Source organism: Electrona antarctica, assembly GCF_951216825.1.
Source record: "Electrona antarctica genome assembly, chromosome: 10".
Taxonomy (NCBI): domain Eukaryota; kingdom Metazoa; phylum Chordata; class Actinopteri; order Myctophiformes; family Myctophidae; genus Electrona; species Electrona antarctica.
Genome location: NC_136791.1, coordinates 31995544 through 32013536, shown reverse-complemented (window position 1 = coordinate 32013536; position 17993 = coordinate 31995544). Strand labels below are relative to the sequence as shown.

The following is a 17993-nucleotide window of genomic DNA, read 5'->3' as shown; positions in this document are numbered from 1 at the left end:
TTAGAGAGATGAAGGGCAGGGCTGGAGGGAAGGAGTGAGAGAAGTTCTGAAATGACACATGGTGTGTTAGGGGGCAAAAAGATTACAAGTCGCAGCATGCTTTGTTTTTACTTTCTCTCCACTCCCTGGCTGTGCTCTCTCTCCGTATCTCTCTCTCTCTCTCTCTCTCTCTCTCTCTCTCTCTCTCTCTCTCTCTCTCTCTCTCTCTCTCTCTCTGTGTCTCGTTATCTGACATTTGATGATGATGAAGAGAGCGTGTTTGTGTGTGGAATCTATTTGTAGTTGTACAACTGAGTCCCTGTGTGGTTGTAGGAACACTTGTTGTTGACATCAGCCTCAGACAGACTAGACAGGGTCTTTCTTTCTGTTTGTGGTAACTTAAGTTCTCGTTGGGTTCCGCAACATCCTCCCTCCCACACGACTCGTGTGTCAGATTCAAGTGGAGGTTGACGTTTCAATTAAAGAGTTGGTGTTTTTCCTTGCCTGTCTTTACGTAATGCCATGCGTGTTTTTCCTTCAATGCCAGCATAAGCTTTAAAAACGTTTGGGTAGTTTACTGAGATGTGCCTACCGGTATAATCTGAAGTAGGAAATCTCTAGAGTTGCGGTACTTCATTTGGGAATAGATTAGTCTAACTAACATTTCAGTTAAACAGTGAAACGTTTGTACAGGGGGCATGTGAAACTGGGTTAATGCATCTCTATTTGTAACTTAATCAATCCATGTTTTTAGAAACAGATGAGGTGGGATCATGTGAGGTGAACCCACATTTTCCTGCAAATAGTCTCCATGGTAAGGTAATTGTAGTTTCATGGTAAGGTAATTGTAGTTTCATATGTCTCTGCGTGGTTGAATGTGGTGGAGTTCCTAATGACATGCCATTTGATTTAAGCTAACTACCGTATATCAGGCAGAAGTAATGTTTCAGTCTTTTGTGTGTGTGTGTGTGTGTGTGTGTGTGTGTGTGTGTGTGTGTGTGTGTGTGTGTGTGTGTGAGTGTGTGTGAGTGCGTGCGTGCGTGCGTGCGTGCGTGCGTGCGTGCGCAATGTTCCTGTTACAGCGGCTTTAAAAACCACAAGCCTCCTCAGCTGGTTTGTATTTATTTACCCTTCTCTGTTTATCATTAAACACTTTATCTGGGCGTGCTGTCATCCCATCCCAGCTGGCTCCAGCAGATTAGCATGCGCACTGTATGTGTGTGTGTGTGTGTGACTGTACGCTCACGCGTGTGTGTTATTAGACATTTATTTATGTAGGAAAATCCTGTGGACATACAATGCGGACATACAATTATATCCAAAATAGCAAAAGTACAAAAAGTTTACATTTATTTAGCGTGTGTGTGTGTGTGTGTGTGTGTGTGTGTGTGTGTGTGTGTGTGTGTGTGTGTGTGTGTGTGTGTGTGTGTGTGTGTGTGTGTGTGTGTGTGTGTGTGTGTGTGTGTGTGTGTGTGTGTGTGTGTGTGTGTTAAAGTGTTTTGAATAGGCATGTTCAAACACTCAACTCACGATATGAGGTTCACGATATTTTCAACACAATTATTTTCCAGACAAATCTTTTTTTAATGATTTATCTTCCCCCCCAAGCTTTTTTCACAATTTTTATTTAACTACATTGCAAAAGTAGCATTACTTTTCATGTCAAATTACTTAATTTCTGTGCAACAACTGTAAACATGCTTTCATGTTTAAACCTAGCTCGAGTTAACATTTCTTCTTTTCTTCGATGGCATCTTAGGATCTATGTAGACCTATTTGACAGTGCAGAAACATAATTGCCTTCCTTGATGTAATAATGAGCATCAATAACGACCATCACCTGTGTCACAGACACATACAGCTCCCCTCTGCAGGCCTCTACTACTGAAAGTGACTGCATGGAGTCTGTCTCATTTCTCTCCAAAAGCACATGAATATGATGGAATATGATTACAGCTCACATTTCATATCACACACTATGAAAATCGATATTAATTTTTAATAAATCGATACATATCGTCGGGATATAATATCGATATACGATATGTATATGTAAAGGAATTCTGGACCAAATGGTCATATATGGGACCAAATCATGTCTAATCAATGATACATTATGTTTTAGATTGTGGTCCCCGAGACAAGAATTTGGAGGTCTTTGACATTCAATAGGTTGAGAATCACGGCACCATATATCTCAGGGTATAACTGTATTCCATGACATCTTGTACAATTTACAATTTAGGCATTTAGCAGACGCTCTTAATCCAGAGCGATACAATAAGCAAGAACAACACAAGGAGCTTGTTACGTAGCTATAGTTGTCACCCTATTCCCATTGTCTCAAGTCAGTGGTGATCCAGATAGCAGTTGTCCCAGACTGTGTTGTGACTGGGACATTTTGAAACATCCTGCTTGTGCCAAGTTGCGCTGTTAACGCTGACACATATACTGTTAAGGCTTTGGTCTCCTGTAAGGAATATGGGTCATAGTAGAACATTGTAGCAAACAATTCTGCTTCACTGGCATTTATGTAGAAGTGGCACTGCTGTCCTTTTTATTTATCAACTTTAATTTCTGTAGCAGTTAGAAGTTTGAAATACATTTATTTCTTGGTCATTCTTCTGTGAATGTAGAAGCCTCAGCACTGTAAAGAGCTGAACCCGGTTTAAGTCAAATACACAGTAAAATCCTCCGTGTTAATTATATCATTTGTAACTCGGAATGTAAAAAATGGAACCAAATGTACACTTAGGTCCATTTGGTTCCATTTGTACAGCCCCAGCGGCAGGTAAATGACCACATTTTACCATTTGTAACTTAGAGAATGTAAAAATGTAATGTACACTTAGGTCAATTTGGTTCCATTTGTACATTTTGTCCAGCGGTAAATGATCACAGAGGGTTTTAGTGTGACTGTGTAGCTCTGGCTACGCCCTTAAGAAATGCATACTCAGACTCCCCCATTAAATGTCATTAAGTTGTGTCTGCAGCCTGGAGAAAGGTGGAATGAGGGTATAATGGAGAGCTCCATTTTCAATTTAAAATGACCTGGAAGGGAGTAGTGCTGCAGGAGAGAGCCTGGGTGAGGAGGAGAGTTGAACAGGGCCGACTGAGCTGAGGTTTGTGTGGCGTTTCTGTTGTGTACAGTTGCTTTCAAGGCTATTGTGAAGCCCTGCTCTGCAGTGGAGGCTGCTGGGTATTTTTAGAAGAGCCCAACAGGAGGCAGGCCCCAAGTGAACAACAGCTGCATGGTCGTCCAGCACGTTGCCTTTCAGATTAGAGCCTACAGCTCCTGATAAGACAAGCCTGGACCAAAGCCACCCCACCAGGTGGTTAGTGATGACAGAGCCAGGCGAGCTCTCAGACAGGCTTGTACACCATAAAGGGCAGGTCCACTCCACTCTACCACGGAGGGTATGAATGAACAATGAGGGGGACACGTTCCACGCCATAGCAATGAAGCATGCCCAGGCAAAGTGGAGTCGGACGTTCAATGGAATGCATTGAAGCCAGTAAGAACTATGTTTGAATGATTGTGACCCTTGTCAGTTAATTGGTTCAGAAAAATAAAACGGATAGATCACACATACTTAGTTGATTTTTTTTACTCTTTTTTTTTTCATGCGAACACTATAATTTCATTGAGGTGTCGAAAGAGCACAGTTACGTTTCTGAATTGCCAGCTGACTTGCTGATTTTGCTCTGGTGTATTCTTCAGACAAACTGTCTCGCTTGGACCCACACAATATAGCAACCATCCGCACTGTTAGTGATGTAGCCTAACCTGGCATTCCGTATTTTGGGGAATGTCATTTTCGGTCAACATTTTCAGTAGTATAGCAGATATTTAAGCTGAGTAAGTGGTTAAAGATTCACCAAAGCTGAGAGTGTTGTTCTTAACCATGACAGCTTTCTATTTGTTGCTAACCATTGCAGCTCTAACACTGTCTCTGAAATGCTGCTGAATGTTGTGCCAAGTGAGTGAGTTCACTGGCGTAATCCATGGGTGTGAAAACCTATGTCCTGGTTTTTAGCTGATAATATTAGTGGCCATGACATTGTCCTTGTTCACTCTGTTTTTATGGCACAAATAGTGGTGTTGACTTCAGAAAACGTTTGTAGAGCCAGCAGCAGTCATTGACCATATGGGCATACCAGGTTGGTGCTTGCATGCAAAAGGTGTCGTGGAATTGGACAGACAGACAGGGGATTTTTTTCAGTATGGGTTGTGTCATAAATATTGTTGTACTATATTATATTATTGCACTAGATTACTACTATGATATTGTTGACTCAACATCAACAATAGACTGAAATGCACATCAGCAGTGTGTGTTTCACTTTAAGAGCTTAGTGTTTGTGTTGAGTAAATTTTCCTTCATTTGTCTAGAGGAAAGAGGAACACGTCCTCACACAGGGATTCTGAGTCACCGTAGTTGGCCGTCTTGTCCGTCTGGTTCGTCCGTCTCTGACGCCTTTTCCCCCCTTTGCTCCGTCCCCTACAGGTCCTCTCTAACTGAACGGGCAGGCAGAGGTGACACTGACGCCTCTGCCCCCTTAGTTGCTCCCTCCGGACACCACTTCCCTCCCGCCCTTCCTCCGCACCTCCTCCAGAACGACTTCCCCACTCCTCCTCCCACCCCTCCGGAGAAGCTTGCTGCCCCACCTGCTGCATCTCCCCCACCCCCTCATCCTTCACCACCCCCAGCCTCCCCTCCACCACCCTCTGGTCACCAGGAGGAGGATCCCTGCCCTAGCCCTGCTCCCTACCGCCCCACAAGGTATGGTCTTCACTGCATGGCCCTCAGGGGACGTTAATGTAACTAGATCTATACAAGAATGCAATGTATCACGTGTGATTGTTTATACGTCACAATCGTTTTCCATTTTGTTAACGAGCCATTTCGCAACCATGGTTATTTGGGGGTCTTTGGCATGGAAAGGTTTGTGAACCCCCGTACTAGACCATGAGACAGCCACTGCACACCGAGTACCTACCTGTCCAGGTCTGACTGACAGGACTCTAAGGGCCGATTCATACTCCTATTTTACAACTGTAGTGCCGAAATGATTTTGGCTCGTCAGAAATTTTCAGTAGCACAGAAGAGCCGACTTTAGGACGGTACCCGCCCCCCCGAACCTCAAATGACGTCACATTGTAAGCTCTACAGAGCCGAACCGACTTTTATTCGGCTCTAAAATAGGAGTATGAATCACGCCTAACCCCTAACTGCTCCATCCCAAGCACTCGTCATGAATATCTGAGCAGAATTTCCCCTGTGGGATTCATAAAGCTCTACCTCTGATGTAGCTGTAAAACAGAATTAATAACGTACGGATATGCCCTATTTTCAGATGTGACACGTTGACATCAGCTGTCTTCACTGTTTCATGAAATGTTCAGGCTTTTTCTGAATGTCATTTTCGCCTAAAATGACTTGCCCAAAATAGGAATGCCAGATTCAAAGTGGTTAAAATGTGGAATTCTGGATGGAGGGTTTGTGGAATAGAACTAGTTTTGTGCTCATAGTTTTCTCCTCGTGTCCACCTTTTTTTTTCTTTTTACTTTGTTCATGAGTTTGCTTCTTTCTTCAGTGCTAAGTTTACAAGCTGGTTGTTTGCTTGCAGTTTCCACTCTTAGTTCTAACTGTTTCAGCTAGGACGTTAGATTTGGCTGGTGTTGACTGTTGACAGTAGCTGCTTTAGCCTTGTTGATGAAAAGTAGCTATAGTCGTATCCTTTGAACCCTGGCCAGGTGTAGACGACGGCTTTAAATCTTCATCTCAACTCGGGCCAGAGATGATGAAGCAACCCTGAACCCTTTGGAGAGAAGGAAGTCTTGTTGCGACTTGTTTTGTGGAACTACACCGAGCTTACTGGTATAAACCTCAAAGCTTCAAACCGCTGTCAACGTAAATAATTATGAAATACATACCACTACTGCATTACATACATACTCTAGAAGCTCACAATGTGTCTTGGCTGTCATTGCTTTTTGAAAATTGACTTTGACACCCACATTTAGATATGTCATAGATGACTGACATCACAGACACAGACATTGTAGCCATGCTGTTCCCACGTGGAAGTGACATGATTCCATTTCTCTGTTCAGACTTCAGAGCCACGGATACTGTTCGGAGAAGGCATTAATAAGGCATTCATTGTCCACAGAAATCCACAGTGTTTATTGGTCCGTGTTGCCTCAGCAACCCTCCTTGCTCTTGTGGTGTTTTTTAATTACTTTTTAAATTGCCAAATACCACCACCCAGCAAACATGATTTATTGATGGACAATGGTGGTTTTGGGAGCTGAATTCTAACGTGTATAATTTTGCCTTATTGGTGCATCATAGCACATGCAGTGGAGCACTTATCCACAATGAACTCTGTCTTCTTGACCATTTGAACATTTCATGGCAGATTTACTGACATTAAAACTGCCAGAGATGGCTAGTGTTCCACCCTAGAACACAATCATGTTCATTCACACGTTTTTTTTTGTTGAGTGCATTAAAAACTGGTGCTCATTACTTTGTTATTACCAGATGATTTGCACATTTCATAACTATAAATAAAATAAAACTAAACTAAATGTCATACAAGAGAATGACTCAGCCACTTCTGCCTATTTGTGAAATACCATTTCCAACCAGCAGAGGGAGCGTAATCCTGTGTGTGTGTGTGTGTGTGTGTGTGTGTGTGTGTGTGTGTGTGTGTGTGTGTGTGTGTGTGTGTGTGTGTGTGTGTGTGTGTGTGTGTGTGTGTGTGTGTGTGTGTGTGTGTGTGTGTGTGTGTGTGTGTGTGTGTGTGTGTGTGTGTGTGTGTGTGTGTGTGTGTGTGTGTGTGTTGCAGTTATAGTTAGCTGCCTGGCACATTCATAAACATACTGTGAACTAGGACATCATCACTCCTTATGTTGTGTAGGGTATACTGTATATCAGTTCTAAAATGAAGAGAGACCTTGTTAAATATATATTTCTTTAATTATACACTATTAAGGCAGGTGTTGGTAAAGACGGTTATTAGTCCAGGAGGATGGTCGATGTGAAATGTGGGCCAGGGTGTGTTTAGACTGTAGACACACCCTGTCTACAGTACTAGGTGGTGACCTGTGTCACTCTAGACTCCAGACAGAGTGACACAGGTCACCACCTACACAGAATCAATACAGGTGTTGGCTTTAATTTAATTGAAGAAGATATCCTTTTTAACCACTTGAACCCTATGGCGTCCCTATTCTCTGAAGAACATTCTGTGAAAATAGTCATCGCACTTTTCTTCTCGCTCTTTTAGTTTATTTTGTGTGAATGCCATGCCAGTCCTGAAAACATAATTGATTTATTTAAATGGTAAATGGTAAATGGTGCATTTATATAGCGCCTTTATCCAAGGCGCTTTTACAGAGATTGTGCATTACATTCACCCATTCTCACACACATTCATACACCGACGGCAGCGGAAACCATGCAAGGCACCAACTAGCACATCGGGAGCAATTAGGGGTTCAGTGTCTTGCTCAAGGACACTTCGACAGTAACTTTTGGGGGAGCCCGGGTTCGAACTGGCAACCTTACGGTTACCATCCAGCCACTCTACCCCTGAGCCACCGCCGCCCTTTATTAATCTGTTTGTTAGGTAAAATGCTCTAAAAATATATATTTCTGTATAGTTGTGTAAAAAAAAAACAAGATTGTTTGAGACCTGCCACAATAAGCCTATCTCACAGAATTTCCCCGCCCCCCCCTTAATACGCCCCCTTTTGGGGTTAGTGGTGATAGCGTGACGTCACTCCATAGACGCTACATGTTAACAGAGGTAATTTAAGAAGTCTACAACTTTTGTTTTCTCAAGGTAAGGTTTGCTCTATCTGTTCGAGCTGATTTACCATCTTGTTTGCTTCATAATAATATTGGTCTGTCACATTTTTACATTGAAAATGTACTTAGATTCTCCAGAGAAAAAAACGTGTAAATGCTAATGTTAAAGACACCACTATTTACCGGAAGTGGGCGTGAAAAGCGGGCTGTGAGATAGGCCTATTCACTGTTGTGTGCTGCTAAAAGCTGCCTTGTAAGATGCTAAAAGACTTTTTGTTTATTTTCCGTTTTCACATTTTCTCGGGTATATGTGGCCTTGGGAACCAGGTCACAGGGACTTGACCCCGATCCAACCCTTGACACTGAATTCCTAGCAGGGAGGCATTGGGCACCCCCACTTTTCTTTGGCCCACATTGATTGAGGTATCTTATCAGGCAGAGAGAGTGAAGTGGAGAGAGTGAAGTGATGTGTGAACAGTCATTAGTATGCATTGCATTCTCGCATTGGCCTAACTTCTAGTCCGTTAAATAATAGTGAAATCAGTTTTGCTCCTCAGTTTTCCGGGGACCCCCTGAAACCCCCTCACTCCAGGGCCGCTGTCGGTCCCCGGGGGCCCACTTTGAGAAGCTCTGTTCCACGCAGCAAAAGTGTCTGGGTCCATTTGTTACACTGAGAGTTAAAGCAACAGGATTTTGCTGTGTAAACACTGTGTCAACAGTGATTGTTTAATGGCGTTGTACTGAAGCTGCTACTCTGCGCAGCTCTCTTTCCCTGGCTGTTCACAGGCCTGTGTGTATACTAGCATCATGTCATGGTTTTATAAACCCCGGGCAAAGCAAAGCATCTTTTCATCTTCTTCTCCAGTGCATAGCAGCTTTCTTGATTCCAAATCGGTGTAATTTGCACATGTTGTGTTTGCAACATTGACTTGTTAACAGAAATTGGGTGTTAAATCTTAATACAAATCTTTAAAACCACCACAATAGTCTTAAACATAGCTTCCCTGAAACATATACTCCATTTAATAACATCTTTTGCTATTGCAACATACCTCAAAATATGTGGGTCTTTTTCGTCCCAGAAACCATAAACTGTGCATGGCCAAGCCTGTCTTGTTAACCCATTAAGACCCGAGGCCGATTCTACAAATGCCTTAATAATCAGTAGTTCTCACACGTTCAAGATTTTTCAAACATGTTAAAAAAATAGCAAATTGTGTATCTGCTATTTTTGAATAGCCAACGAAAATATTTAAAATGACAAGGAAGGTTTTATGGGTTAAAACTATAGGCCCTAATCCTAATGCATTCAGATATTCTTGCAGGCTCCAAGTGCATGGACCATGGCAGCGACCTAGATTCCTCCAGAGGAGGGTTATGAATCTTTCAGACAAACCTGCCACAGTTATATCATCCGGTGCCCGAGTTGCTTGAATGTTTCATTTCTCCAGCTGAAGTGGCATGCAGGCCATAGTCTTTGCTCTAGTACTGGAAGTATACAACAGAGGGGGAGTTTGCCGTTCATGTTATGTGAATACAACAGAGAGGGAGCTGCCATTCATTTTTTTCAATAATTTCAGCTGCTGTTAATTTGGAGGAAAAAAGAGGACATAACATTTGATATCCTGTACATATGCTCCACTTTGCTGTGTAGTACATGCAATATGTTTGACTGTTACAAGGAACTGTTTTGCAATGTAAATCAATATATTTGCTCCAGTGAGGGTCTCTGTTGTGAGTGGTGGAGTGGGCAGCCAGTACAATCCCCCTGGGGCTATGAAACATTGACTGTTCAGATGCTCACATGCTAATGACAGATCTGCATTTTTCACTACATAGTCAAATCCTCAGTGTTCATTTATCCATTTGTATTCACAACTCTGAGATAGGAAAGAAATGAACCAAATTAACCCATGTGGGCATTTTGTAAATGAACACGGTGTAGGCCCACAGCAAGTGTGTGAGGTGACAAGGACTGCTGGGCAAGGCTGCTATTGTGCAGAGCCCTCATTCCCTCACTTTCCCAGGAGTGTACAATGGATTTATGTTACTCATATTTCAGACGCCCCATCTCGATCTGGTTTCCCACTGCTGCTTTATGCACAATCAATGGGATTCGGTAGAACCTGTTCCTGCCTCCGTTGCAGTATCTCTCTCCTGCGGCCATCTAAACACAACACTTTCTTCTGCCTCTTCACACACAACTGAAATGCATCTCGTAAAATGTAGGGATTGGCAAACGTAGGGAGACAGACAGTGATTAAGCCTCTTCTTCCTGCCTTTGATGTATTCAGAGGTTTGGTGCTAGTGCCAGTAAATTAGATCACCGATGGAGCTCGTTCCCCTGGGAGAGAGCGCATAGGCTGCATTCATTTAGAAATGACTGTGAGAGAGGCCAATATAATGCATTAGCTATGACCTTGTGTCTTTTTTTTAAAGGGAGACATGCAGGTAGGTAATAATTAATAAAGTTGCTGTGGATAAAATAAACTGCAGAGAAATGTTACGCCGTTTGCTGTTTGCCTATTGCGTAAGTTGTAGATGCGTCCAAAACCTGCGTAGGAATTTGTCAATGTTTTATCAGTTTTTGTTGTTTTGTCTTTCGACTTGGTGCTTGTGGGACTGGAAAGATTTAACCAATGATTTGATCATGTTCTCTGGTATGAAACGGAGTTAAAGCTGCAGTTCAAAACTTTATTATTGTAACCAATCTGTATGATACTGAATTGAGTACGTCTGCAGTAGTTGGAGGTGGTCTCCCTACTCTTCCATTGAAACATTTACACCCTGGTGTCGGGTAGGACACCTACTGGTTGGCAAGTAGTACCGCCAAAAACTCATAAGTGCAACATCTCTCCAAACAAGCAGGGATTCCCTATTCTCAAAGTGGTAGAAGTTTGGACTTGGGTTCGACTCTGTGGGCAGGACTCAAAACTTGGGGATTGCAGCTTTTATTGCTTTTATTGGCACAGAGCTGGTGGTCGTGGGGGCTTAGACCATAAAGCCTGATTTATACTTTGTTGCACACCTAAAAGATCTCATCTACCAGCTCACAACACGCGTTCTGAGCTTGTAGATCAGCTATCTTCGGTGCGTGACACATCGCACGATGCACAACCAAGTATAACTCGGGCTATACGGGTCAGGGGTTGAATAACACACATGCACACACATGCATACTTTCTCAGGGTCTATTGTTTACCTCATGCCGCACTCTGGTTGGCCACGCTGCCGGCTGGAAGCTTCCATTGTGTGAAAAGGAGGCACACACACACACACACACACACACTGACATGTTCAATATGCAGCTCAGTGGGCTGGTAAGAGGGGTTTCCTGACGGGACAGAGAGAGGTATGGTTTACGCTCAGTGTTTAGGGGTGTGCGTATGTGTGGTGAGGGGGAGGGCTGTCAATCCGTGTGGATTGGGGTCTGTTATTGTCTGCTAGCACCCCTGCATAGTCGGGGTTGCAGTCAGACGCAGAAGAAAAGCTGCTTGTCTTTTTAAAGGCGCGAGAGGCGGGTGTTTGAGGGGGGGGGAGCGGAGGAGAGAGTGGGGGGAGGAGGCAGACGGAGCAGCAACACGGCTCAGCGACATCAGCAAACCAAACAGAAGGATCCCTACACACACACACACACACACACACATGCAAGATAGAAAGAACGGGATTATCATTCAATTTGTCTTGGATTCATTTCTTTTCTGTCCGACCGTTCTGAAAGCGATTCCTTTTTTTTGGTCTTGCTTTTTTTTAATCTTGTTTTGGTTTGTGCGGCGTTCTGTCACAACACCGTTGGATGAGGGAAAGGAGTGACGCGCGGCCGTAACCACAGAGATAGATCGCAGGCTTTGCAGGACACCAAATCATCCTCCTCCTTCGCTCCCGATGACATAAAGACACTCTCCTCCACCGCACTGCAGCAACGGCACCCGGCCGCTGACTCGCGCCACCACGGAGCCCCGGCCACAGCTCGCCTCGTTCTGTCACGCGCTCTCCGCTGGCTGGAAGGACCACGGGGGAAGAGGAGAAGGAGTTTGTGTGGGGGGGAGGAGGGGGGGGTGGGGGAGGAGGAGGGGGGGTGGCAGGTGGATGTGGGGGAGGGGGGGCTGGGGAGACGAGGAGCAGGCAAGGAGGGAGGGAGGAAGAGGGGGGGCAGAAGAACTAGTTGAGAATGGGAGCCAACGAGTCCATGGAACACGGACAGGCCCCCTGTCACTCCCCGGACCACATGTGAGTTCATGACTGTTACCTGTCTGCTTCCCGCTCTGTCTGTCTGTATGAATGAGATCAGGGATGTGTGCAGGACCATGTGTACCCAGTGCCTCAAAGTGGGATCTGGGGTTCACCAGAGGTTCTAAAGGTCCCTAGCAAAAGGCTAAAGAGAGAGAATGTATAAGAATGACTCATTCAGATCATAGGTTTCACACTCTCCACTGTGTAGACCAGACTTATGTAGAATTATGTACAAAATCTAATCTAACAACAACAACATAAATATTCTTCCAGGGTTCCCTGTCAAAAAACTTTTCAAATGGAGGTCCGTGGCCTACCACCTAATACATATGTGTGGGAGTCCGCTGCATGAAAATGTTTGAGAACACATGAAAAAAATCCAGGAAAATCATAATCCGTAATAATATGATAAGTGAGTCAGAGTTGTGCACGAAAAGATGCAATCTCTCTGAGTTTGAGATTCTGTAAGACTAGAGTGGCGCTCCCATTCATCCTACCATTGCCGTTGTCATAGTGATGGTTTATGCATGTTTCTCCATCAGCTGATTGATATGCACACATGCTGGCCAGTGGTCACAGACCCCAATAACACCAAAGGGTCACTAGTAGAACCTTTCTCAGGGTTTCATTCATGACTACTTGTGCAGAAACAAACCAAATACGTCATCTCTGTTGTTGTTGTTTTTCCTTTGTGCTGTAAATGGAGGATTAAGGGATTTGGGCACGTGTGAAGAACCATGTAGCTCGTCATGGCGAAAATATCCGATCTACATGCTCACAACGTGCCGTGACGCGGCTCGTTTTGAGCCTGTAGATCGGTTATTTTTGGCGCACGACTGCATCGTCTGAATTATAAACGAGGCATCAACATTTACAGAGTATGCAGAGGGAGCTGAGCAGCACGGCATGTGCGGAGCACAACAATAGGCTACTAGTGCTTCCAAGTACGGAAGCAGAATGAGGCGATTGGCAGACTGCCTCTGGGAGGCTGCTGGTGTGATGTTTGGCTGTGAGAAGGAGGACACCACTGTCCTGCTGGTGTGATGTTTGGCTGTGAGAAGGAGGACACCACTGTCCCGCTGGAAGCAGCTGCTGATTGTGCTGAAATAGAACACGGCATACAGGGGAGGAAGAGGAGAACTCAGTAATATTAGTGGAGGAGAGAGAGAAGGGGAGAGTGCTCTACTTTGCTGCATTGTATTTATATCTCAGATACGCACTAACTCGCAGGGGAGCAAGGACTTGGAGATTTGCAGATGAGGAGGTGGAGTGCGTTGTGTGCGTGTGTGCATGCGTGCGTGCGTGTGTGTGTGTGTGTGTGTGGCTGTGCACGTGGGTGGTGGGTATATGGTTGGTCACGGTGTAGTACATCCTGCAGGCTTTACATGATGTATTGTAAACATTCACATGATGCATCAACAGCAGCCACATTGCCCCGCAGTAATACAAGGGGCATTCTCACGGGGAACTTGGTTTTCAAACATTAAATATTGAAAAAGTTTAAAAATACATTTATTTTTATTATGTTGCAGACGGGGTCTTTCAAGGTCTTTCAAAATCTTTCACATTTCAGTCATTAATTCCTACATTATGTTGAAATATGTTTTTTTGTTTTATTACCTTAAACCTTTATTACTTTTTTTTTTGTCAAACTTATTCATGAGAATGGCCCAGTCAGGTGGGTTGTCTCTTTAACCCATTTTAGGCGGTAACCCCTTTTGGTGTTTTCAGCATTATGTTTATAGCAGATCTACAAGCTCATAGCACGGCACCGAGTGCCGCGCTACGAGCTTGTAGGTCTGCTATTTTTGAAAAATCGTGAAAATGTGGTGCAAAGCTTTGAATATATATATATTCTTTTAACTCAAATCTTTGCTTCTGAGGGGTTCCTGGAATAACATATTTTCAGATGTGGGTTGGTGGCCAATTACACATCATTTTTGGGTTCCTTTGACATGAAACACTTTGAGAACCACTGACATAGAAACATTTCAGAAGACATTTGTAGAATCGTCCTCGGGTCTAAATGGGTTAAGTTTTCTCAGCTGTTATTAATATGCCTCTCTAGAGTGTCCATACTCCTGCAGCTATGGAAGGTTAATGGCTCTTATGTAACACAACCACACCTGAAAGCTTATTGCAGGGTCCCAGTCATGATAAAATGAGCACTACACTTTCTTTCCAGTGCTGATGTAAAAATGTAGGCATTCAGCAGACGCTCTTATTCAGAGTGACGTACATGTGTGAAATCAGCGTAAATGGCATGAACCCTAGTCAACAAACGACAGGCTAAATAGTCAACATCAAGTAGAGTTCAAAGAAAACACAATGTAGTGCTTTAAAGAAACTAGGATAGCAGGTAAACGCCAAACCTAGCATCTGTTTGAGCAGTCGTAGCCAAGCTTCAACCTTTATGTATTTTCTCGGGAACACACTGAATGATAATGATAATGATAATGAATTTTTGCTATAATTTATATAGCACCTTTTTAAAACAATGTTCCAAAGTGCTGCACAGAGCAGGATAAAGCAAAACTAAAAACATCAATGAATGAACACATCAATTCAAAAAATATACAGTAGATATATATTACAGTATAGACAATTGTGGCTAGTTTTATTTGCAAGTAGTGATGTTTCAAAATGCAAATAGTGACCATTGACCTCTACTATGAGTACAGTTACCGTGACCGAATACTGTATGTCTGTGATTCACACAGGAGCATTATTGTTCTCTGTTGAGTGTGACTTGTATAGCAGAATAAAGACACCCTACGCCACTGGTTCTGAATGAGGGGTCCAGGGACCCCCAGTGGTCCTTGAGGGGTTTCCATGTGTTCCTCCGCTAAATGATTGATAGTTGGGAACCAAATGGACCCTTACAGCCAGGTCTGTAACTCCCAAGTGTACAACTGGAAGTCTGGAACTACATTGTCCCTTACGGTTACGATACCACAGTTAAATGGGGGTCTGAGGTGTAATATATCATATTTCTGGATGAAAATGAAAAATTCACACCTGAGGGGCGCTCTCATCATCATACATCATCTCATTCCGGCCAATCACAATTTGCATCCTCACCTTCGTCATCAATGTCTGTGTTACGCATTTAATGTTTGTGTTAGAACAAAAATTGGGTTACACACACAAAAGCCAAAAGACTGGAATCACTGGATATCACTGCCCCAGACCGTGCAAAGTGAGTGGACGTTCTGCTATCTCTGTTATGTAAAAAACAGAATATCCCCTTTAAAAAATAAAAAAAAACAATATATTTATTGCATTTTTCTTTTTTTGTACAAACAGACAATACAACAGAACAATACATAATACATCAGACAATACAATTACTTAAAAAACAAAACAAAAAACAACAAAAAACAAAAAAAACATACAGTACATACATATAAATACAGTATATTAAAATAAGGGCACTTAGACTGGTAACAACAACAGAGTCCTTATGGCCACAAGACCAAATAGCTGCAGAGAATACAATTAGACATTTTCAGTTTCCACCATTAAATATGATAAATCATTAACCGTAATATATTGGATAAACCGTCCCCATATCTTATCAAACATCTTATATTTTTCAAAGTATAAGTGATTCTTTCCAGAGGAAGACACAATGACAGCTCCCTAAACCACTGAGCAATACTGGGTTTGCCTATCTTTTTCCACGATAAAGCTATAGCCCTTTTGGCTTGTAGTAAACATAAATCTAGAAATCTTTGTTCGCTACTCTGAATCTTATGGCCAGGTGGGTAAAGACCTAATAGAAACAGTTTCGGGTCAAGCTCAATATTTATCAACAATATCTTCTGAATCAGAATACCCCTTTTAAATGAATGAATTCTCTGTTGACTGTTCTAGCGCTAACAGACCTTACTCAGGCCATCTGCCTACTGACCTGCTGGTCTGCACGTCTGAGATGAAAGCCTCATGTGGTTTTACTGGTCTCTGCTCTGACCACGTCTCAATGCTTTCTTTGTTTTGGACTTCCAACATTGAGAGTGTGAATCCCCCTCCCCAAAGAAAGAAAGAAAAAAAGAAACACCATAATGTAGTTTGATGGACATAAATGTTGTTATTACCATAACAGAGATGAGTTGAGAGAGAAAGTCCATCTGGTCTTTGAGAAACGAGCGTTTAGTCAGAGTTCTTGTTAACTGATGTGTAAAAGACTCACAGAGTGATTCTCCATACCTGCTCATTTCCTGTAGAATCAGGTGGAGAGCAGGACAGAACTGCTTTGTGTTCTTCTTCACAGTAGAATCCTGTGTTCATTGTGGGGTCCATTCCACCAAATGGACCGGTTCGTACGGGTCCATTTGGTTCTGGCACCGTAAAGTAGAGTGCCATTTGGTTCTGGCACTCTCCTTATGTGACTGTACCACATGCTGTACTTACTGTATTGTACTGTGTTGCACCGTACAGGCGTGCACCCCCACAAAGCCCCTGTTTAAACTACATCACCATTGTCTTCACAGTCATTCCCCAGGGTTCATTTAACTATTAGGGTGTAGAAAAGGACCCAAACCATCATATAAACATATTGTTGTGTAGACACGAGAGGCTGTGGACTAGACTTTTTTTTTTGTTTTTTTTTAAGTGACTTCTTGGATCTCCCTCTCTACTTCTTGCTTTCTTTCTTACTAGCCATTTCTGTCTGTCTGTCTGTCTGTCTGTCTGTCTGTCTGTCATGTGAACATAGAAGTGTTTTTATATCTTGTGAAATGTGAAAGGCATGTGGTAGGTTTCATGTGATGTTTGCAGCTGTTAATTATCTATCCATAAAGAAGCACAGCAGCGCCCTCTGTGGGCGTCCTCAGGGCCTCTCATCTACCCTAGTCTTCCACTTGTCATAAAGTAATACCCTCATGCTTTCTTGTCAGAGCGTGGCTTGAATCAGGAATTCCTACTTACTTATATCATTCTTAATGAGAAAAACAATAAAGTATTTGAATATCACCTTTCTAAACAAATTTACAAACTGCGTCATCAAACAAGATACAACATGTAGTATGATGACAATGAGATACAACTAAAATATAAAATCAATTAAAACCAAATCAAAGCATCAAATAACCTAAATTAAAAAATGCACATTAAAAAGGCAAGGAGGTTAGTACAGATAATGATAGCAATTCCTTCCAATGTTATGTGTATCAGGTGCCTGCTCGTCTGAAGAGGGCTAGTTTAGACTGTGCTTTGCTTTCCTGTGAACAGGTCTGTCTAACTGACTGACTGACTGTCTGTCTGTCTGTCTGACTGACTGACTGACTGACTGACTGACTGACTGACTGACTGGCAGCAGAGCTTTTAATCTCTTTTAGAATTAATCTGAATTAATTTAATTATGGAGAGAGAGAGAGCGAGAGAGAGAGGGTAGAGAGAGAGGAGAAAAAGAAAGTGAGGCTTGGGGGTGATGTAGAGAGAAAGAGAAAGTGAGAGGAACTACACATGGAAATGAGCAATAGGAAGGAAATAGAAGGTCAGAGTCATTGACGTGGGTGTCCAGACAGATGGATACGCATAGTCTTTTATGCTCCATCATATGACGTTGTTATGGACCGAAAATACGTAGCTGATCTATAAGCTCACGTGTCGAGTTGTGAGTCCGTCTTAGGCAAAACTATAAATCAGGATATAGCAGGAGGAGAGTGAGATGGGAGTCTACTAATCCAATGATTTGCTAATCCCACCAGCCTTGTGTTCATCGCTTCATTTCTTTAGTCCAAGTAATCCCTTACTATGGCTTAATTTATGCACCATGAGATGATGATGTTGCTTGTCGAAATGCACTTTGTTGGCTCGAAAATGTCTTAACCCATTTAGGCCTGACCTCAAATCTTTAAAAAAAATCTTCTAAATCCTCCAGTTTTCTGAAATAAATATTTTCACGATTTTTCAAAAATAGCAGACCTACAAGGTCGTAGCGCGCGCGCTATGAGC

General features: G+C 42.9%; 1 protein-coding gene across 1 annotated transcript in view; it reads left to right on the top strand.

The window, feature by feature from the left end:
- tacc2 (transforming, acidic coiled-coil containing protein 2) overlaps positions 1–17993 on the top strand; it is an 80034-nt gene that overhangs the window by 32172 nt on the left and 29869 nt on the right. Inside the window, exon 10 of the mRNA XM_079512061.1 lies at positions 4488–4763. Coding sequence (XP_079368187.1) covers positions 4488–4763 — 276 coding nt within the window. The remainder of the gene's footprint in view (positions 1–4487; positions 4764–17993) is intronic.